This window comes from Rhamphochromis longiceps, linkage group LG1, assembly GCF_057381845.1.
Source record: "Rhamphochromis longiceps isolate RC_006_pf linkage group LG1, R_longiceps_female_GT1.1, whole genome shotgun sequence".
Lineage (NCBI taxonomy): Eukaryota > Metazoa > Chordata > Actinopteri > Cichliformes > Cichlidae > Rhamphochromis > Rhamphochromis longiceps.
The window spans coordinates 16632059-16655132 of NC_140557.1; the positions used below are offsets into that span (position 1 = coordinate 16632059).

A 23074-nucleotide genomic window follows, 5' to 3' on the forward strand; every position below is an offset into this window, starting at 1 on the left:
GAAATGATCAGACAGGAGAGGGTTTTCAGGAAACACTGTTAAATGTTCAGTTTCTATGCCATATGTTAAAACAAGATCTAGAGTGTGATTAAAGTGGTGGGTGGGTTCTTTTACATTTTGAGAAAAACCAATTGAGTCTAATAACAGATTAAATGCCATGTTGAGGCTGTCATTTTTAGCATCTACATGGATGTTAAAATCACCCACAATAATTATTTTATCTGAGCTCAGAACTAAATCCAATAAAAAGTCTGTGAAATCAGAGAGAACTCTGTGTAAGGCCCAGGTGGACGATAGATGATAACAAGTAAGACTGGTTTCTGAGTTTCACAGCTGGGGTGGACAATGTTAAGCATCAGGCTTTCAAATGAATTAAAAGTCTGTCTTGGTCTTTCATTAATTAATAGGCTGGTGTGAAAAATTGCTGCCACACCGCCCCCTCGGCCTGTGCTTCGAGATTTCTGGTAGTTAGAATGACTCGGGGGTGTTGATTCATTTAAACTAACAGAATCATCCTGCTGCAACCAGGTTTCTGTAAGGCAGAGTAAATCAATTTGTTGATCAATTATTAAGTCATGTACTAACAGAGACTTGGAGGAGAGAGACCTAATATTTAATAATCCACATTTCACTGTTTTACTCTTTGGTCCAGAGTACTGTATTGTTCTTTCTTTGTAATTGTTTATATTTAAGTTGTTTGTTGCTGGTTTTTAGTTTGTTTTTTTGTCTTTTTGGAAGCTGACACAGTCTCTATGGAGATGGGTTTTTGGGGGGGTAGCAGGAGGAGAGAAGCTGCAGAGAGGCGTGTAAGACTGCAACTCTGCTTCCTGGTCCCAACTCTGGATAGTCATATTTTCGGGGGTTTTAATAAATTTGTCCATATTTCTAGAAATGAGAGCTGCTCCATCCAAAGTGGGATGGATGCCGTCTCTCCTAACAAGACCAGGTTTCCTCCAGAAGGTTTGCCAATTATCTATGAAGCCCACATCATTTCTGGGACACCACTCAGACAGTCAGCAATAGGTGTGACTGATTGATTGCTTACATATCAGTCAAGTTTCTTATATGGTAGTACTTTGTTATAGCTCAGTGTTTTGTTTTGTTTTTGCCTACAGTGGATAAATTGTGCAAAATGAACAATATTGGCGAGTTTCTCTTTTTTCAGCGTTGGAATTTATTAACATGTATAACTTGCAGTTGTGAATTTCATGTGCGTGTTTTTTTTTTGTTTTTTTTTGTTTCTCTAGGTTCCAGACAGAAGTCAACTATGACACACTGGAGATCAGGGATGGCCCCTCAGCATCCTCTCTCCTGATCGGCGAATACCATGGTACCCAAGCGCCTCATTTCCTGATTTCCACATCAAACTTCCTGTTCCTGTTGTTCACTACAGACAACAGCCGCTCTGCCACAGGCTTCAGCATCAGATATGAAAGTAAGTCTAAATGACTGATAGACTGAAATAGAGCTGGGCGATAGAACGATAACGATATGTATCGCGATATAACTTTTACTCGATAGAGAAATTAAGCTATCGCGATAGACCTCGCCGCTCTTGTCCTCTTAAAAAAAAAAAAAAAAAAAAGGTCAGCCAATCCAAATTAAGTAGCGCAGAGCCGAACCAATCACAGCCGCAGCGTCACGTCGCGTGACTTGTTATGTACAGCACAAGTGCCAAGCCGCACGTGTGTTTGTTTGGGAAGCAGCCAGCGGGTAATGGAGCCAGCGCGTAATGGAGGAAATGAGTGTGCCGACTAGAAAAATCAACCGAGCGTGACCGAAGGTTACAGAAGAGAAAACAGATGATGGTTCCAATGCCGGAGAGATTGTCGAACGGAAGAGCCAAAGAAGTGTGCCGAAAGCAAGTCTGGAAATACAATAAACTGGTGCATGCGTCACACTGTGCGCCACGTTATTGTTTCGGTGAAATGAATTTCTACAATACTGTTACTGTTAATTCTACTCTCTGCAGTGTTTAAATGCTTACATATACACACAGTTACTGTCCCTCCACACATACGACTCGGTTTACTTTTTCCCACCGAGGCTTCTAGACTTCTGATTGGCCAACATTTCTGCACGGTTAGGAATCTAGCGCCACCTGCTGCTTTGGCATGTTCATAGCAGCGTTTTCCTTCATTTCTGCCTTTATGTGTGGACGGGATTATTTTTTAAAACGAAAACGGAAAATCTCAGTTTTCAAAAATACCCGTGTACGTGTGGACGTAGCCTCAGTCTCTGACTGGAAGCGCTAATTCGTCATTCGGCTTTTGTCAGACTAAAGTAACTGTTAAAACGGTTTGAAAAGCTCAGCTATACAACAAGGAGAGATTGAGAATTTCCTTTTAGTTCTCAGTTTATTTGATATTGACAAAGGTTAGTCAGTTTTGTCTGTTCTTCTGTAAAACAAATTAAGATTTATTTTTAGAATTAATATTTTGTTTCTAAGTGGAATTGACAATTTAGTCGTCTGTTTCGTTTGTTCTATTTTGAAACTTAAACGCTTTAGCGGCTGCCTTTTGTGTAGTTTGCAATATTTGTCTTTATCTATCTGAAAAAGTCTCATGTTCCTTAAGTACATCTACCCTGTCGAACTTATTATGGGAAATAAATATTTAAATAAAAACAAGCTGCTGATTATTTCACATTTTACTTGTGAGCAACGGCACATTTAAATCTTACAAATATAGTTATTTGGCTTATATCGTGATAGATATCGTTATCGACTGAAATGAAAAAAACATATCGTGATATGAAAAAATCTCATATCGCCCAGCTCTAGACTGAAATGCCTGGTAGACACACTCGAAATTGCTTACAGACGCAAATACACTCAACCTTTTGACACTGCGGCGGTTGTGTGATGTGATTTTCAGGTGTGAAAATGGAGTCAGACTCGTGTCTTGATCCTGGTATCCCAGTGAATGGTCGTCGCCATGGCAGCAGCTTTTCCATTGGCTCTCGTGTGTCATTTACATGTGACCCGGGATACACACTTAGCGATCAGGAGCCAATTGTTTGCGAGCAGAATCATCAGTGGAGTCACGCTCTTCCCAGTTGTGATGGTTAGTATCTTCTTTTATTTTATTTGATCTCTTACAGGAATTACCCTGTAGCGTGAGTAATACAATCAGGGGCGAATGCTGTTCTCTCGTGACTCACCTCACACATAGTTTCACATTCTCTAAACATGGAAAAGAGTGAAAAAACGTTGTCAACATACAGCACATACTGACAGAGCAGGCCATTGTGGTTTGGGGTTTGTTTTCTTTTAACTAAAGACATTGCCCAGTTTTTGCCTCCAGAAGTGCTTAGTTGGGAGAACAGCTTGAAATAGCTTTATAAATACACCTCTCAAGCCAAAAGCTGCATTAAATGCTTTCATTGGCAAAATAAGTCATCTTGAGCTGAATTTAATTCTGGCCAAATTGTTGTTTGATTGATTATGTGTGTTTTAGAGTTGATGTTTTTAATTCTCCAACTGAATATTGCAACTAAGAAATAGTAGCCACCACAGTCTTTTGTAGGGATTTTTATCTAATCATTTTATTTACACTGGAAATCAATGTATGAGCTCTTTTTTAAGTTAATCTGGCACTACAGGAAAAGTTGAAATTGCATCTTGCTTTGATAGACTTTTGAAAGATTGCTAAATATCAGACTTTGTTATACTATTTAGCACTTTTCTTACAATCCATCTCAACTATAACTATATACATCTCTGTCTTTCGGTGTCTAAATAAATGAATATGTGTCCTTGAAAAGCTTTGGTACAACATGTGCCAGTCTCATTTAAAGATTATTCTTTAGAAAGAATGATGTGTCCAAACTGCAAGGCTAAAATAAATTAAAAGAGAAAATTTAATTGTTCCAAAGGTGCATAAACACACTTGTGTTCGCTGCACCTTGGACAGGGCTCCATTCTATCACTTGGCTACAACATACAGGCAGATGCACACTGAACTTGACATCTGCTGTATGTACATTTTCTCTGAAGATCTAGAGACACTGTTTTTTTCACTCATGTTCAATCCTGTCCTCATAGCTAAACATTTTTAAGGGAATGTTTTTTTGTTTGTTAAGCCACTTACCACTGACATATGAATCATTCAAAAAATAAAATAAGCCTCTAACTCAGGGGACAGCTTTGTGTCTACACATAACAGACAATATAAAGTAGCAAGGAGGCAGTTTTTAAATTGCACCTTTAAGCACTTTGTTACTAGCAGCCTAGTGCAAAAACACATCATTTGTCAATTTCAGTCAGTTGATGCTGTCAAAACAAGTGGATTCTGAACTCAAAAAAGTACAGTTAAACTTTCCTCTACCATGTGATAAAGCAGGTAGAGGAAAGCAGCTTCCTTTTTCAGCATTGCAAACAAGACAGAACATATCAATCATGGACTGGCCTCCCCAGAGCGTTGATGTCAATATTATTGAAGCAATGTGGGATCATCTTGACAGAGAACAGAACTAAATCTGGCCAACATCCAAAGAAGAGCTTTAAATGTCCTTCAAGAACCTTGGAGGACTATTCCTGAAAACTACCTAGATTCATTAAAAGTACGCTTGCTCAAGAGAGTTCAGGCTGTGTTGAGGAATAAAGGTGGTCATAACCAAATATTGACATTCATGCTCACTGAAGTTGCACAGAAACTTCTTTTGTGTTTCCTTATGTTGGCGCAATTTTGCATGCACTTTAATAAATCTCTATCCGTATTCTCCATTTGGTAGCAAAAAGTAAAGAATTGATGGGTGGCTCAAGATTTCTGCAGATTACTGTTTATACTAAATTTTCTGCGTGGTCACTTCATTTCTACACTGACCCTGAACATTGAAACCTCGTTTGAATATCAACACAAAATACAGGAGACTAAAGATGGAAGAGGCAGAAAAGAGGATCAGTCTGTGTCAGAGGTAAAAGACATTTGAAAGGGAAGGTGCTTTCAGTGACACCAGTAGCTACTTTCCTTCATAGCAGAATATTGAAGAAAAAAAAGTCTGTTCTCTCACTTCTGCCTTTTGCCCTTTAACTTTTTGCAACAGACAGCTGTAATTGGGCAAACAGTCTTCACTCCCACCACAATGACTCAAGCTGGACATTTAGCCTTTGTGAACTTATTTAGGTCAATAGAAATTACTGAAACAGATGCTCCCTGGCTATTCAAAGGGCGTCCTAGTGAGCGTTTTTCCACAGCTTATGCTATGGTGGGAGTTAAACAAACAGCATCTCATCTGCTCTGCCAATTGAACATAATCAAATATGAAAATGAAAGGATATCACAAGTTAGGAGTAAGTTCATGGCAAAGCAATCTATGTCATACTTGCAGCCATGTAAGGCAAATAGTTTTAAACCGGCACTGTGACATTTTCAATTTTCAGCCAGGCATGCCACTGAATGAGACAGCTGTCACATTATAAGACACGTTATTTCAGAATGGCACTTTTCTGAAATGGTGTGTAAGACTTGACTTAATGTAATGTGAGATATAGTGTGCTTTTGGGCAAAGATCACAGTGGAATTATGTGTTAAGTATATTATTACACTACTGAAATTTAGATTAATCACACTTGGCTGCATGTTGTGGAAGTGTGGGACAAAACAACAAGTCTTGCAAATACTGAGCAAACCTACAATATCTACTCACAAAATTCTTGGTTATTCTATTTAAAAGAGCAAAGAAATCATCTTTAAGCTCTCCCACAGGCATGCTGGAAGCGATTCATACACACACTCGCACCCATTAATGGCAATAATGTTATTTACAGGACAGTCTCAGAGGCACAGTTAACATTTCATACACACTACATTACACAGACAGCACTGCATTTAAAATAAAAAGCAAAATGACATGTCATCACCCCCCCAGGCATGCAGGCACCATTCCCTTTCAGTAATGCCAGAACGTCTATTCAACACAAACTATTCATCTTATTCCTGCAGGTCAGTTAAATCACCAAACAGATAACGCTGGCTGCTCTTTTATGTGTCAGGAAGAGTATTGAAGGGGTGCTGTGACATTTTAAAGCATGCAGTTGGTGCCAAGACAACAACTTGTTAGAAGTGACCAAAGTTAGAGAATCACTTAAGAAGACTAAGAATGTATTTAAAGACTAAGAAAAGGGAAGGAGGAGGAATGATGCTGAAAACTGATATGCTATCTCTATATATTTATCTCTCCTCTCTGAAAACCAAGCAACTCTTTCTTTAGAATCCAGCCTCTTTCTGTTTCATTTTTTTTTTTTTTTTTGTTGGTCATGAATCGTCTCTCTTTCTTGTCACATTCTTTCTATGCATTGTTATACACCTCACAGTTTCTCACACACATTTTCTTAACGATCTCTCTCTCTCTCTTTTCACACACAGATGATTAGGACCACCAAAGTATGAACCGTTACACACGTTACATACATTACGTACAGACAGATAGGCCTGTTCGACATAACGATATATATTGGTCTATCGTTTCATTTTACGCTATCGTTTGTTTCGTGGTGTCGCAAAATAAACTAAGGCAATATTTTTTCATCGTTTTGATGGTCCCTGTAGTGGCTATATTAATTTCTTAAAGTTCTCTCTTTCTCTTATATTTAATATAACCACACTACGAGCGCCTGTTTTAACCACAACGACGGTAACACCATCGCGTGTCCGCTTACCTTTCACAATAAAGCTCAAGATCCTGTTGAGACTTTTCAGAATAAACTGAATCACGTGAAAGAGCAGATTATTTACGGATGAGAAGTAAAAAAAGAGCCGCCAGGTGCTAAAAAATAAACCTTAGACTCAAACGTTAGAACAGACTTTTCCCCGCAGCACGCTGTGTAATAAATACTCACAAAGAAAACGGCGGCTGTTACAACTTATGTCTAAAAATGTATTGTTTCATGCATCGGTTAAAACACTCGACTCCAGACACACGACGTCCAGCTGGAAACACTTCCCGCAAGTCGAGCTGCCCGAGATTCACAGAATTTACAGAAAATGTTACATTTTTGTGATTTATATCGTTATCGGGATTATAGATGTCTTATATCGGGATATGAGATTTTGGTCATATGGCACAGCCCTACAGACAGACATGCGCATGTGCTTCCCTTAACAAGGGTCATTTAGTCAGACAGTGTCCTAGTTTTTGCCAAATCCTGATGGGAGTCTGAAAAGCTGGCACAGGTTACCGCAACACTCACAAGACAGCTAGTCAGTGAGAGGGAACAGCTCGTATCACAGCTTCTGAAATCAACCCCAGCCCTGTTGAAATATGATATAGAATAGTAGGAAGAAAAATGATCAGACTGAGAGATTGAGAGAGAGAGAGGGGTGAAGACGAGGTCTGCACGCTGGAGTACCTGCAGCACGAAGAAATTAGAGGAGCTGTGAAATCTGTCCTCATAAATGCAAAATCATAAATAGTCTTTTTATAAACCTTTCACCAAACAAATGACTACTGCATTTATCTCTGTAGCTAAAAGATGCGTTTGTGTACCAAAATATATATAAATTGACAGTGAAGAAAAATGTTTTGTCTGTTTGTTTTGTTTATAGTCTGGAATCCATTTGTTTTATAGCTGACAAAGAGATTCCTTTTATTGCCATGCCAGTCAAACACCTTGAAGCGCTTTAATTGAATTAAATTTATCTGAACTGCTCTGAATAGTACTGAAAGCGATGAAAGCTCAGTCAAAGAGAAGCAAAGAGTCAATATATTATCTTAGTTCAGAAGTCTCTGATGTACTGCTAGCTCTCTTTTACTCTCCATTACATTGCTATGGCATTTTTCATTCTGCAGTACCCCAAATGAATTTGTCCCGTTCCATATCAGTGAATTGCTCTGTGTGGAGGCTAGGTATCTGGTAACACACACACACACCAATCTCTCACTCTCTTTTAACAAACCAGTCTCTGTTTGTCTGTGACATTCTCCCTGCTCTTTCCTTTTGTCCTTTTGTTTCTGCAGTAAGCTCATCTTTAACCTTTGTTTCGTTCACTTTGCAAAATCTCTTTGCAAAAGCTTTTCTAACACAAAGGGTGTTTGCTGAAATCAGCACTGCTCATTGCTCACTGCTCATACTATACAGTAGAATGTTTGCACGCATAACAGGTCGATTTACATACAAGACCTGAGACACCAGGTTTTGGTATTAGAGTTATGTATGACTAACATCTTAAGATCTTTATTCTTTATTATTATACGTTGTTCTACTGTACATTAATCTTTCTTCTTATGTAATCATAGAGTAAGTCTTCAGTACAGGCCTGAATTTAACACCATGCTAACTACACCAAATTCAGGGGGGATTTTCTGCAGGCTGGGGGGAAAAAAGCCAAGGTCCCAGGAATTTAATAAAGAATTTATATTAATCTGCCAGTAGGTGGTGAGCAGAGTTGGGATCGTTACTCAAAAAATAAGTAATCTATTAGAAATGCTGGTTTCTTTTTTAAAATATAATAATGTAATACTGTACTTACTTAGTTATCCATGGTGAAAGTAATTAATCACATTAATTTTGTGTCATGACCTAAAATGTATTGTCACATAGTTACCGGTTAAGAATATCTACCTCAGCCCCCTCTCCTGCAGCCTGGTTCCAATCTGAAATAACGAAAGCATCACTATAGTCTTTATTTTAGTGTTGCTAAGTTTGAACAAAAAGCAAAGTTGAAAACCAACTCTAAGAGATTTCAAAATGTTTTCCACACTGATTCTACTCTAACATGTAGAAATGGATGCTACAACGCTAGAAGCCCGATTCATCATCACTGCTTTTTTTTAACACTGTTAAAGATCAGGCTCTGGCTGCTGGGCTAGGCTTTTAACATCCCTCTGGGTTCTTCACTAGCTTTGTCAAAGCATGCTGTCACTTTTCACATACTTGTAATGAGCCAAGCTGTGTTAGCAGTATTATGTTTCTGTCTTGGACGCAGTTTTCACTTTACCATTGTGCTATTGTCCTGCGTGCAATAAAAACAAATGTAGTGTCCATATTGTCGCTTCTCAAAAGTTGTAGAGCACCCCACCATTTTCCTCCTCCCTGGAAGGGAAAGGCATGTTCGCCATTATGCAGTCAACTAAAGACCCTTTGTAATACAAGTAACTACATAATTGAACTATAACATGATTACTGAATTAAGTACAATAATGCAATACTTTCTTGTGTTACTGAAAAATGTAATGTGACAATAGTAACATGTTACTTTGGAACTCATTACACCGATCACTGGTGGCGACCTCTTAACGGTACTGAAGACGTGTACATTTTTAGTTTTTTGAATAAAAGAAAATATCCAGCTGTGTTCCAATCTTCTCTGTCTGTCACATTTTCAGCTCTTTGTGGAGGTTATGTTTATGGTAAAACGGGAACAATTCTGTCTCCTGGCTTTCCTGACTTCTACCCCAATTCTCTTAACTGCACCTGGACTATAGAAGTGTCCCATGGAAAAGGTAAGAATGCTCAAATGTAATGGAAATGTCAATCACTGGTTATAACATGTTAAATTATGTATTTTTTCATATTTTAATAATATGGAAAAATGTGTTAGGCAATGAAATGTGGCTGCTCTTTGCCACAAATTCTCCAGTGTACACTTGGACAATTTTTCAAGTGTAAAAAATAGTTCTCTTAGACAACTTGCCACAGCCCTCTCACTATGTTCATGTAATGCCTCTTCATGTAATGCCAGACTGACTCAGAGATGTTGAGATCAGAGCGCTGTGGGGGTTCTATGGTTTTCTTGTCACTGCAGATAGTTTTATATGACTTACGCATTATGCAAGATGGATTTGGGACAGAGCATATTCCTCACTGATGGTACTGGATGATGGATAAAAATCTCATGTTCAGTGGCTTAGACTATTGCTTATATATATTGCCTGATAGAGTGTATGCTTTGCATATCTGTAACTGTCTATCTTACACTGCATGCCTATCCATCCATTCTTGCATTCATCTATCCTTTCATCCATCTATCCATTTTGCCATCTGTTCTTTCAGGAGTCCATTTGGTTTTCCACACTTTCCATCTGGAAGAGAACCATGACTACTTGTCAATCACAGAGGATGGCAATTTTCAGGTTCCGGTAGCTCGACTCACTGGCTCCGTGCTGCCTCCTAGTGTTAAAGCCGGACTCTATGGGAACTTCAGCGCTCAGCTACGGTTTATTTCAGATTTTTCCATGAGTTACGAAGGATTTAATATCACTTTCTCAGGTAAGAACACCTGAACACAATTTTTTTACTTCTTTTTTAGCATTGCATTGGCTAAAATTCATTTTAAAGCAAATTACAAGGCTTATTAAGTTGGCCTGTTAGTGACTGTATGATGATCCCTTACCAAAAAATAAATAAATAAATAACAAATTCACTGACTTTTCTTTAATGGCAGACTGTTGAAATTTTCAAACTAATAAACCAAATTGTTAGATACAGTGTTTCACCTGCTCAAGTAACTTTTTAATATGCGATGAAAAATGGGTTTTATGCATTATTAAACCTAACTGGTTATTTTGGCAGATATGCAGTACATCTGGTTAAGTGCTGCACTTACATTTAAACGCTTTTATTTGGGACCTGATACATGATACACTAATTTTTGACAGTTTCCTTAAGTATTTCAAACCTATTTGGCACTACAGATTACAGAGCTTCCTATCTCAGTGGATGAAGCAGTCTTAGATGAGACTGCTGCATATGTTTTCATAATGAGATGAAGCAGGGAAAACTAAATCAAATGTGTCCTTTTTAACATGCTTGTAATTTAAGCTAATGACAGTTTAATAAATTAATCTTTAAGTATTTAAATTATTCTGGGGAATTTAAAATGAGTCTTTATGACTCTTAAGTGACACAGCTCCAAATGCTTACATGTAGTGTTAATGCATTTCTTTCTAGTGTTGGCTAATATACCAATTTTTGCACACTTCTTATTAATTAATACCTTCTTTCTTTTTATGCTGACTCATGACAATTTGTCTCTACAGAGTATGACTTGGAGCCATGTGAGGATCCTGGTGTACCAGCATCCAGCAGGAGAATGGGACTCAGCTTTCAAGTTGGTGATTCATTGAACTTTTCTTGCTTCCCTGGCTACCGACTTGAGGGAGAGAGCAAGATCACTTGCCTGGGAGGAGGCAGGCGAGTCTGGAGCAACACGCTACCACGATGTATAGGTAAGATGTCAGCGCTTAGGTTGACTGATTTGCCAGAAATATAAATTGATAGCCACAGCATGCAAAACAGAAATCATGGTAGATTATTTCTTCATTTGAAAAACATTTCCATTGCTAGCAGGAGTCAAACTGGACTTTCTGAGGTTGTGAATATATTTGCAAACTTAAAAAAAAAAGTATTGTTATTTAAAAAAAATTTTTGGTGTTCTTAAAAAATGTAAATTAAAAAAATAAAATTCCTTTATTCTCTCATTACACAGTCATTTTTAACAAATTCATTTTGCTAGTGTTATTGCACCAACAGGGTGCTATTAGGTTAAACAGGATGACATTAGAGATGCTCTTTTTACATTCAGACTATTTTTTATGTAATATTAAACTAAAAAATATAATGTTGAAGATGTTATCTCTTCTATGAAAACAACTGGCAGGTGGCAAATAAAACAAAACTTTTAAAGTAAATTCTTGGCCATATGAATAAACCTGGAGCATTGTTCTAATTCAACAGTATTACTGTATTGCTAACGTAACAATAATCGACTTGTTAAATGTTAGTTTTATTTGCTAGAATTTTGCTGTTTGCACGTTGTAACTTCTTAGCGTTTGATGCGTATCAATGTTTTCTTGGATCCTGGTGGTAATTTGCGAGTCTGACTGGTGGTTGCTGGTAATTTTGAAGCCCAGAAAGAGCAGACTGAAAATGCTATAATAGCATTATCTGTCAAGAGATCAAGCCTGACTAAGAGGAAACTAAGCAAGAGCAGCTGGCAATGTGCACTAGTTTCATCCCCTTTCGTTCCTTCTAAATGTTCCTCTCTTTAGCGCTCTGTCTCTGTCTAAATTTCTGTTTCTCCTTCTCTTCCTCTATATTTTGACAGTCCTTTGATAGATAATTGGGGCATTAGGCGCTATATGAAAAGTGTTAATACCGTGCCTTTTGTTACTCCCCTTTTCCCTTTTCTAATTTCTTTCTGAGCATTTTCAGGCTTGTCTGTCTTGGTTCATCTGCTATCTCTTCTTCTTTTCTTCCCCTTCCAATTCTCTCTTTATCCCTTTCCTGCCCCTCTTCTCGAGGCTCTGTTCTCTTACTCCCACTCTATTGTACTCTTTTCACTTTAAAAGGAATTTCTGAAGAATTGCTGTGACTCTCCTTTATTTATGCTCCTTACCTCCTACCTTAATCTGCTTTAGACACGACAGAACATTTACAGAAATGTTGTTTTGAATTTCAAATTTCTTCAGATTTGATAAACACTGCGTCTTTTTTTAGTGTGTTTTATATTGTTTCAAACCACCCTCTCTCGTCTGTCTCATTACTCCCATTTCCTCTTTTTTTCTTCTAAGTAGTGGTGGTCCTCTTCAGTGGGAGTTAAAAGCCTGCTCGGCTCTCTTCTTTTATCTCCTCCTCATTTGCATATGACAAAACACTATTTGTACAAAGTACCAGTTTATATGAATTCCTAAACTTTGATAGGCACGGCACCTGCTAGATCATTCTGTATAATTTCATGAAGGACTTCTCCGACATACTTATCCAGCCTTATTGTTTACAGGGTTTTTTTGTGTGTTGTTTTGTTTTTCTGCCCTTTTATCAATGTTTTGTCGTTTATTTTCAAGTTATTTTGTTGTTTTTGTAGCATATTTCAGACAATGCTTTTTGAACTGCAGTACAGTGCAAGAGCCTTGAGCCAGCAGTCATTTCTTTATATTTTTGCAGGGTTTTTTTTTTTTTGGACTTGAACAGTAGTTGTCCCGGCTTTCTGAAGGTCTTTCAAATGTTTCAACATTGGCTGCTTTGTCTCTCATTTTCAGTCCAGTCCTTACACCTGACCATTTTCAGGGCAATGTTTTTAGTTTGTTAATCTGACATATGACTCATTCAAGAATAAAAAAGGGCCCTAACCTAAAGAATGAACCAGTATTGTGTCTAAACATAATAGTCTCTTCAGGCATTTTGTGACTAGCAGTGTGTTGTAAATGCATATAATCCCCCCCCTTTTAGCTGAAACTACAAACATTATCAATGATAGCACAGTTTAACAGGCATAAAATAGTATTTCTGCACCAACAAAGTGAGTACCAAAGAGTTATCAGCTGTTAACGTTGCTTATCTCAGCATGGTGTGCCCTTAAGAAATTTGAGGAAACTGGACAAGTGGAAGAAAAAAGAGGAAGTGGTAGGTATAAAAGATCAGTGTTGGTCAAGTTACTTGAAAAAAGTAATCAGTAACTAATTACTGATTACTTCCCCAAAAAAGTAATCCCGTTACTTTACTGAATACTTATTTTCAAAAGTAATTAATTACTTAGTTACTTAGTTACTTTTTTAAAAACACGATTTACAACCTGAATAGGTGATAAAGCGATAGATCTTTCAGCCCAATTCTACTTTTTCTGCATAATCCATCATACAAAATGTAATCAAATGGAAAAGTCTCTTTTTAAAACTTGTTTTATTAGTTTTAATATTTTAACTTTATGCATCAAGCAAAAAATAAATTATATGCAACATTCTCTGACTGGAAGAAATTTGTTTAACATTTAAACCTATTTTCTGCACATTCCAGCACATAAAATAAAATATTATTTTGTGTTTACACTCAGTCTTTCAAATAAATGCAAGTGAAACACAGCAGAAAATATCAAAGACTCAGCGGTCCTGTTGCTCTATTTTCACCTGTATAGCAGGCGGAGGTTTGCCCTGTTGCAGGTGTGCCGCAGCAGTCAGTGGAAGAATCCACGAGTTTCTCTGTGAATTTCACGTTCCGTTGTAGCGCACTCAGTGTTTGCTCAGAAGTTTTGGGGTTTTTTCGCTGTAAAAAGAAGTTTTCTTCCAACGCAGTGAACAGTGGACGCTAATGTTTTCGTCACTTTTTACGGAATCAAACTCAAAGTAAGGTCAGTACTTCCAGGCTTTAAACGCTGCACGCTCATACTCGCACTCGATATATTGTCCATTGTTGATCTGCACACAGCTGTTGTCACGAACGTGGCACTCCCCAGATAGCAAGGAAACATTGAAACAATGTTGAGTCAATATCAGGTGATGTCATTGAATCAACGTTGAAGTGTGACGTTGACCTAACGTCACTCTTGCACCCTTTTTTAACGTTGAAACAACGTCAGGTTTTGATGTTGAATCAATGTTGAAACCTGACATTGATTCAACGTTATATTTTCTAATACTGTTGACATTGAAACAATGTCAGATTCTGATATTGAAACACTGTTGAGCTATGGTGTTGATTTTCCACCTCTTTCGCACAGTTGCTTTTTATTAAAACAACAGTTAAATAATGACTGGAAATCTACCTCTCTTTATAGGTATTTTAACCAATACTAAACTACTGCATGTTTCCATCAATACTTAAACCACCTAAACACATAATTGTACTTATTCCTCAAATTGGACACCCTTTAAAAAAAAAACCCAAATGTCTCACAATGTATCATGTCAATATTAATATCCTAAAATAAGCATTGCATGTGATGTAACAGAGAAAAAACTAAACAAAAAAAGGTCAATAGGCATGTTTCGTTTGCTAAATACTTTATTAAAAGACAGTTTCCTATTTACATTTATATGTTTCACAGAAGTTTGTAATTTTTACTCTGGGATGGGGATGCATGATGTGCGTCCTGCACCACCCAAACGATCTGGGGCGTATCGGAGCCATTTCTGCACTGCTTGTGCAAAGACAAACTCGGACATAGAGTTTGCCCCTAACTGCTGCGTCAGGCCATCTAGGACAAAAATACACACACACACACACACACACACAAACAAAAAAAGTGAATTAGAGCACATGAATAAGCTCTTGTTAACTGTCTTTAAAACAAAATAAACATGGGGTCCTCGAGCTGTACAAACTACAACCCGAGGACTAAACAAGCCAAAGACCAAAGACTCCATCTCCAGATTAACCGGACATGAAAGTCTTGTTATTAAGAAGGACAAAGTAATATAGGAAAAAAAACGGTAAAACTTACCAAATATGCATCTGCAGAGCGCTGTATCTTTAAATGCCCTTTTTTGCTTTGTCTGGTCCTTGGTTTTTTTCCCTGCCCAGTTTAGTACCGAGGCCAGCTCATTTGTGATGGCATAAGCCATTACACGGCGTACTCGCACCTCCAGTGTGGTCCCTCCAATCAAGGCAAAGCGTCTCACCTATAGACACATTTTAAGAGATGGAATTAGCGTGTCTCATGTCTTTAATGTGTATGCAAGTGCTTGTGTGTTTAATCAACAGGCCGTTGTTATGTATTTAAATCACATCTGACAGCTATTACACTTTATAGTTACAAAGTGTACATAACCTTTATATACTTACCATTGCCTTATTTGCCTCTTGTGATTGAAGAGCTGCCTGTGCATTGTTTAGCTCCTCAATGTTGTGCAAGGGCAAATCCAGAGGCAGTACCCCAGCATCTACCGATTCATTGCAGCCGGTATTGCGGATGGCTCTGACCTCCTCACGGAGTTCGTTAACAGCTCTCGTCAGGTCTGACAGAAAAAGATACATTTTTTTAAGTATCTAAGAATACAGACAACTTGTCAAAAGTTTCCTTGTGTCACACACATATGTACAAAGACACCAGACAGTATTTTATTACCTGGTATTTTCACTCGAGGGGGCTGGGGAAACCGTTTTTTTGTGGGCTGCTCATCCTCTGAGTCACTATATGTGTACAGGGGATTTGGTCTAAAGAAAAAAAGTTGAAAACGGTCATAAGTAATTACAAATGTGCTTTTGGAATATTATTTCCTAAGGTTACAGTTTGATTTATAACAACACACACAGGAAACGGAGATGTGCAAGAAGGTACAGTATACAAGGAATTTTTGAAGTGCACAAGTGTACACGGCTTTGCATCTGTAAAAAGTTTACAAGCTTCCACTTTTTGGACTATATTATGTGGTGATATTGCAGTATGCAAGCACCACAGATATGTATAAAAGACAAGATCATAAATTCTTAGCAATCAAAGATATGTTTGTGAAATAAAAAAAGTTTTACTTGTGCTTTCTTTTATGACTGGTCTGAGTTTCAGCTTCGGACTGAAGGTCAGACGTATCACAGTGTTCTGCTTCGTGAAATGTGTCTGGAAGTACAAACACAATGTGTGGCCAGACATAAATTAGGACACGAAAAACTTGTTATTGTTACATTTATACAACACCAATCCAGTTGATACCCACCATGGCTTATTAGAAGTCGGACTGGTGCATAGGTGAGCCATGTTGCACCAGGATGAACTCTCCTCTTTACTGCGGCGTGGATCCTGAATGTGTCTCACGGAGGATATGGAGGCCATGACAATTTCTCCCCATTTATCCATGAACTAGGGACTATTTCTGTACCACCAGTGCTGAACTGCACAATGCACCAGTCTTTCATTTTTATCTTTTTTTAAAATTTGGAGTCCTTTTTTGCCCTGTCTAGGATAAACAGGAAACAGATAATTACAATATATTTCATAGTCACTACAAAACTTGATCTATTGATTGAACTAAATAATAAATAATAGCTTAAAATGTATATAGGCAACAATTACAAGCAAACCCGATAAAACAAACTCTTTTTTTTTTAACATACAACTGCGTGTGTATATGTAAGCATTTAAACACTGAAGATAATAAAATTAACAGTATTTTGTCTAAGTCTGCCATTGTAGGAATTCATGGCACCGAGACAAAAACTTGGCGCACAGTGTGGCATCAAAATAGGCGCACACCTTTGACGCTGCGTTTTCTCCGTCTTCCTCGTCCACACGTAAATGCTAAAACGGAGTTTTCGAAAATATCCGCCCTGTCAGGCGTCTTTAAAAATCTCAGTTTTCAGTTGATGAAAACGCAGTTTACGTGTGGACAAAAGGTGCAAACGCAAGGTAGGTGAGCGTGCAGCGTAGAGTTTGAATTGAGTGCGAATCGAAGCGGGTGCTCTCCAATCATTAAAAGTAACAAAGTCATTGAACACATTTATACAGTTACCTTTACGTTTATCAATCATACATCACAGATTTACAATTTTTTGTAGTACTATGCTAAAAAGCAACTACAGAGCGAAAGTCTGGGTCAAGCGCCGAGGCGACGGCAAGAACAAAGGAACCCTCGAAGCGTTAAAGCTAGCTTTGTAGGGGAATATAACGGAAAAGTATGAAACGAAAATGTTTTCTTTGTTGATAGACTTTGTTCGCAGTGCAATTTATTTGTTGCCGGATTGTAAGATGAAAGTAGACACAATTTCGGGCTCCCACATTTTATCCGAAACTTTACATTAACAAGTTTTTGGTTTTTTTTTACTGTTATTCAAATGCAACCATGGAAATAACGAATAGAACAAAAGTCATTCATTCTTACCTTATACTAATCGTGGTGCAGGCCAGTGCAGTGCATGAACTGATGCCTTCTCCGGTCAATTCCGCTGAGAGTAAATCGAATGTCCCGCTCTACTGTACAAGACAATGGTTACCTGGAGGGACGTACCAATGTGATAGGGGTGCTGCGGAATAGTCCAAGTGGTAGCAGCTTTAATTTCCCGCTCAACCATAAATTGATGATTTTTCAACGTGATTGTTGTCACCTTGTCAACTATAAATAGATCAACAATCAACGATGACAGAACAACAGTGAATCAATGTTATTTCAATGTCAGTGTCAGGTTTCATCAGTATTTCAATGTTGTTTCAACATTGGTTTTGTGTTGACATTTCAATCCTGACGATTCTGATGGTTCAGATGGAAAATCAACATCTGTTCAATGTCTCCTTGCTATCTGGGTCGCTTACGTCACTGTCATGAGACACTCGCAAAAAAATCAGGGTTTTAGTAACCCTTACATTACTCGTTACTTGAAAAAAGTAATCGTATTACAGTAACGCGTTACTGTAATACGTTACTTTAATACGATTACTTACTGCCCATCTCTGTAAAAGATTACCTACCGAAGATGAACAATAACTGAGAGCCATCTTCTGAAGAAACAGGAAAACATCTAGCAAAGAACCTGGCACAGGACCTGCGAGATGCATCTGGCCCTATAGTTCAATGAAACCTAATCAGAAGTGGCCTCACTGAAAAAGGTGGCAGTGACGAAGCCATTCTTACAGAAGGGAAACACCAAGTGAAGGCTGATGTATGCTAAGCTACACATGAACTGGACTGGAAACCAGAGGCAATTTTTACATTCTTGGTTCAGATCATCATCGATCTTTATGTACAGAGGAGGTCAGGAGAGAGGTACAACAGTGAGTGTCTACAGCCGTCTGTAACACACAGTGGAGGCTCTGTCATGGATCGGGGAGGCAGTTAAGCTTTTTATTTTGGGGGATCTTGTCAAAACTGATGGTATTATGAACGCATAAAAGTACCATCTAAAAATGATCCACCAGGCAGTACCATCTGGAAGAGGTCTGATTAGCAACGGCTTCATTTTTCAGCATAACAGTGATCCCAAACATACTGCTAATGCAGTAAAAGCATGGATAGAAAACCACGCAGTGGGACACTATCAGATATGAATTCTTCTGCAGAATCCCAACGTTGAGATTACTGGGATAATCTTGACAGAAAAATGAACCTTCAAGAAGCTTTCAACTCTTTCTGAAGACTACTTAAAGAAATTACGAGAGAGTTCAGGCTGTGTTAAAAAAATAGGGTAGTCAAACTGAATATTGACATTCAAGCTCTTTAGAACGGTGCAAACTCTGTTTTTGCCTTTTATACCATATTGCTATATTTCCATTTATGTTTGCATCACTTCACCTATTTCTCATTTTTCTAGAGAAACATAAGAGCGGTGGCTCAAGACTTTTCCACTGTTTTTTAATAGACTTTTGCATTGTCTCTGCCGAGTTGAAAAAAAGTTTGTGGCGCTACTTAATATGCGCCATGCTCTCTCCACGTCATGCAGAATGTTTTTTTTTCATTTAAATAAATTATAACCCAAGCCTGCTATTCAGAGATAATTAGATAGAAGTGTTCTCATTTTGTAACTTCTCCTCTACTGCCTCGCAACAGCTGAGTGTGGGGCCTCCTCACTGGGACCAGAAGGTGTTCTCCTTTCTCCAAATTTCCCCTCCAACTACAATAACAACCATGAGTGCATCTACCGCATTACTACTGAAAAGGGCAAAGGAATCAGGCTGAAAGCTGAGAGCTTCTCATTGCAAGATGGAGATTATCTCAAGGTGTGTACCCTCACATACACACAGATATGCATGCAAAAACGACAAATTTCACCAATTAGTCCTAAAGTGTATAATTTATTTACTGACTCTCTCTCTCTCTCTCTCTCTGACACACACACACGCACACACACACAGACAGACAAAATACATACAGGATTATACTATCAAATGCTGTCAAAATGAAAAGCTGTATGTACTTTGACTTTGCTTGAACAATCATTACGTGTTTGGCTTGCTGAGCTCTAGATGCTAGCATGAATACTCTATGAAATAATGTGTCAAAGCTTTTGTTCTAGCCATGAACATCTGGTCTAATTAATGTGTCAGGGAATGTTTGTCCTTTAATTATATGAGATGTGCAAGTCCAGGAAAAGGAGAAGAGTGAATAACATTAGGGTCTCTGGTTTCTTGGCTTACCTGCTATGTAGTTAAATAGTATTGTCAAGGTAGACCTACCTTTTAGATGTGTTAAACATTGTTGCAAGAAGCAATAACATCCCTGCAGGGGGTTATTAACCATCTTCCCTATTAGTGCTGATGGTGCTCCTGCTGTAGTCATCCATGCTGAAGGAATGCTTTGGAAGCAGAGGCACAGAAGGATCAATTCTTCCTCTATTAACCCTCTAATGAATCCACTACAGTGTACAATTATTATTGTGTTTGAAGGTTGGCTTTTTTGCACTTTCATTACTCATATTATGGGGGTACCATCAATAAAATGAATAGCTATTTGACACAATTTGTACAATAGAAGAGAGACGTTTTACCCCAGTTTCAAGCTTTATTGTTGTGTTGCTAGCTATTTTTATTTTGGATGATCACCTCCTGCATGGTTTAGTGTTTACTTTTCAATATCTTTCTTTCTTTAGTTTTTTTGCTGTTTCTTTGTTGTATTCCCTTTTGCATTATTCAAAAAGCAAACTGGTGAAGTGCCAAATAATTGACATCTACTAAAGGCCACTAAGTCAGTGCCCATAGACTCCCAAGTTAAAACTTCCAACTTCAAGGATAACATTAACATGTAATAAACCACAGAGTTCACGTTCAGCCTTTATTTTGGACAAAGAAATGTTTGTTTGTTTGTTTTTTGACAATATATTTATTTGTATTTAGTAAAAAAAATCTAAACTCCTTGAACTTTTTTTCTAAGACACTGAAAGAGGTACATTGATCTTTAGTGTATTTAAAATGTGGAGTTTTTTGGGGGTTTTTTTAGTCAAGAAATTTTTTTTGTTATAAACTTGATGTTAAAAAATTCCCATCTGCACAGAGAATTACAGATATTTCTGATGCGCATATATCCTCATAAGTCTCGCTCTGGTACATGCCCCGTTGGCAATTGTGCAAGCTATTTTACAGTCTTAGCGCTGTCCTACAGACATCGTCTAAAACTGTTTTTATTCACAATGTCTCTTAGCAGTATTAGGCCTGAGGGCATGGTTAAGCCAGTATGTGGTTAGAGTGTATTATCAGTCTTAGGCCTAGAGCATTGGCTGAGCCTGTCTGTAGTTAGATTGTATTAGCAGGGTTCTTCCTGACTTTTAGAGAGGCTTAACGTCATTGTAAAAGCTGGAACTGTTCCCAGTGGGATGTGTTTGAAAAAAGTAAAAATCCTTTTAACAAAAGGAAAGTGACGCCAAGATGGTTAACAGACACGCAAACGCCTAAATATTCCCTGTATATTCAGAAAAAGGAGATAAAGGAAATCTAATTGTCAACAGGAAATAAAAATTGCATGTACAAAATATCCCATCAAACCTAATCAAAATCATTTAAAAGTTTGCAGACTTTTAAACTAATAAGGTTTTAAATGCTTTTCCCCTTGAAATATATAGAATAGAATAGAATAGAATTCAACTTTATTGTCATTGCACATGCACAGGTACAGGGCAACGAAATGCAGTTTGCATCCATCCAGAAGTGCTTTAGTGATATAGATATATTACAATATATATTAGCAATAATATAGATATGTGAGTATATTACAGAAATGGGTCTATTATGGTATGTTATAATGTACACGGTATGAAGTATGTTGTGAATATTCTATAACTATAAGTATGTACAGGCTGTAGTGAGTACAAGCTATGTACAGGATATGAACAGGATATAAATATGAAAAACTATACAGAATATGAAATAAATAACATTACAGAATCTGGGATATACAGCTATACAGAAATGGGAACTATGCAAGTTGTAAACAGTTGTAGGATTAAAGATTATCGAATGTACAGAATGATTATTTACACAGAGCTATACAGTAGTGCAGTTAAGATAAGTGAGGGTGTAGATAGTTTCTACAGAGGCTATATAAAGTGCTAGTGGTTGTGAGTGGTGGTTCAGTCCATGTTATTATTGTGTTTGAGGGTACAGTTGTCCATTGTGGGTGTGTGTATGTTCAGTCCATGAGTTTAACGTGGGTCAGATGTCAGGAGGCAGAGTTCAGGAGTCTGACAGCTGTGGGGAAGAAGCTGTTCCGGTACCTGGTGGTCTTAGTCCGGAGGCTCCTGTAGCGCCTCCCAGAGGGCAGGAGGGTGAAGAGTCCATGTGATGGGTGACTGGGGTCTTTGATGATTTTCCCAGCCCTTTTCAGACACCGCTTCCTGTAGATGTCTTTTATGGCAGGAAGTGGTGCTCCGGCGATGCGCTGGGCAGTTTTCACGACCCTCTGCAACGCCTTCCGGTCCGAGGCAGAGCAGTTCCCGTACCAGACTGTTATACAGTTGGTCAGGATGCTCTCGATGGTGCAGCGATAGAAGTTCACCAGGATGTCTGAGGACAGGTGGTTCTTCCTCAGAGTCCTCAAGAAGAAGAGGCGCTGGTGAGCCTTCTTGACCAGCTTGGAGCAGTTGGTCGTCCAGGTGAGATCCTCGGAGATGTGGACTCCCAGGAACTTGAAGCTGCTCACACGCTCCACAGCCGTCCCCTTAATGTGGATGGGTGGATGTGGGTCAGCATTCCTCCTGTAGTCCACGATGAGCTCCTTGGTCTTCTCGGTGTTAAGCAGCAGGTTGTTTCTGTCGCACCACTCAGCCAGACGATCCACCTCCTCCCTGTAGGCGGCCTCATCGTTGTCACTGATGAGGCCAATCACCGTGGTGTCATCTGCAAACTTAATGATGGTGTTGGAACCATCAGCAGGTCTGCAGTCGTGGGTGAAGAGGGAGTAGAGGAAAGGGCTCATCACACAGCCTTGTGGTACACCGGTGTTCATTGTGATGGTAGATGAGCAGCGGTTATCCAGCCGGACATGTTGGGGGCGGTTGGTCAGGAAGTCCAGTAACCATTTGCAGATGAGGGAACTGATACCCAGGTCTGTCAGTTTCCTGATGAGTTGTGAGGGGTGGATTGTATTGAATGCTGAACTGAATGCATTTATATGCATTTACCACCTTTTCTGCTGCATAACCTAGCAATACCCATAGATACCACAATTTGCCCTGCATCAGTCCAACACAGTGCATTGTTATAAAACTGCACCACACATTACTGCATGCCAGCCTCACCTGGTTTTACTGTCATTTAAACCCTCTGGATGCAACGTTTTTGTAGACGTCTACAGTCTCAGTAGACTGCAGGATTCTTCATCTTTATGAATAGCACTGTTGCATAACAATCAAAACTAATACAATTGCATAACAATGAGCCATGATTGGTCAAATGATCATGTCTTATGATTGCTGATATGCAGTTGTCACAGCAATTAATCGACG

At 38.5% G+C, this 23074-nt stretch overlaps 1 protein-coding gene and 1 long non-coding RNA gene across 3 annotated transcripts in view; one reads left to right on the top strand and one right to left on the bottom strand.

Moving 5' to 3' along the window:
* LOC146678517 (CUB and sushi domain-containing protein 1-like) overlaps window positions 1-23074 on the top strand; it is a 479448-nt gene that overhangs the window by 338411 nt on the left and 117963 nt on the right. For both annotated transcript variants that reach the window (XM_085400429.1, XM_085400436.1), the window contains exons 19-24: window positions 1248-1435; window positions 2877-3065; window positions 9328-9444; window positions 9995-10210; window positions 10981-11169; window positions 19189-19358. In XM_085400429.1, the coding sequence (XP_085256555.1) occupies window positions 1248-1435; window positions 2877-3065; window positions 9328-9444; window positions 9995-10210; window positions 10981-11169; window positions 19189-19358 (1069 nt within the window). The remainder of the gene's footprint in view (window positions 1-1247; window positions 1436-2876; window positions 3066-9327; window positions 9445-9994; window positions 10211-10980; window positions 11170-19188; window positions 19359-23074) is intronic.
* LOC146678519 (uncharacterized) lies at window positions 16249-17605 on the bottom strand. The gene is made up of 3 exons (XR_014912358.1): window positions 17530-17605; window positions 16369-16608; window positions 16249-16271 (listed from the first exon to the last, which is right to left on the bottom strand). It is a non-coding gene; the product is annotated as an uncharacterized LOC146678519 (long non-coding RNA).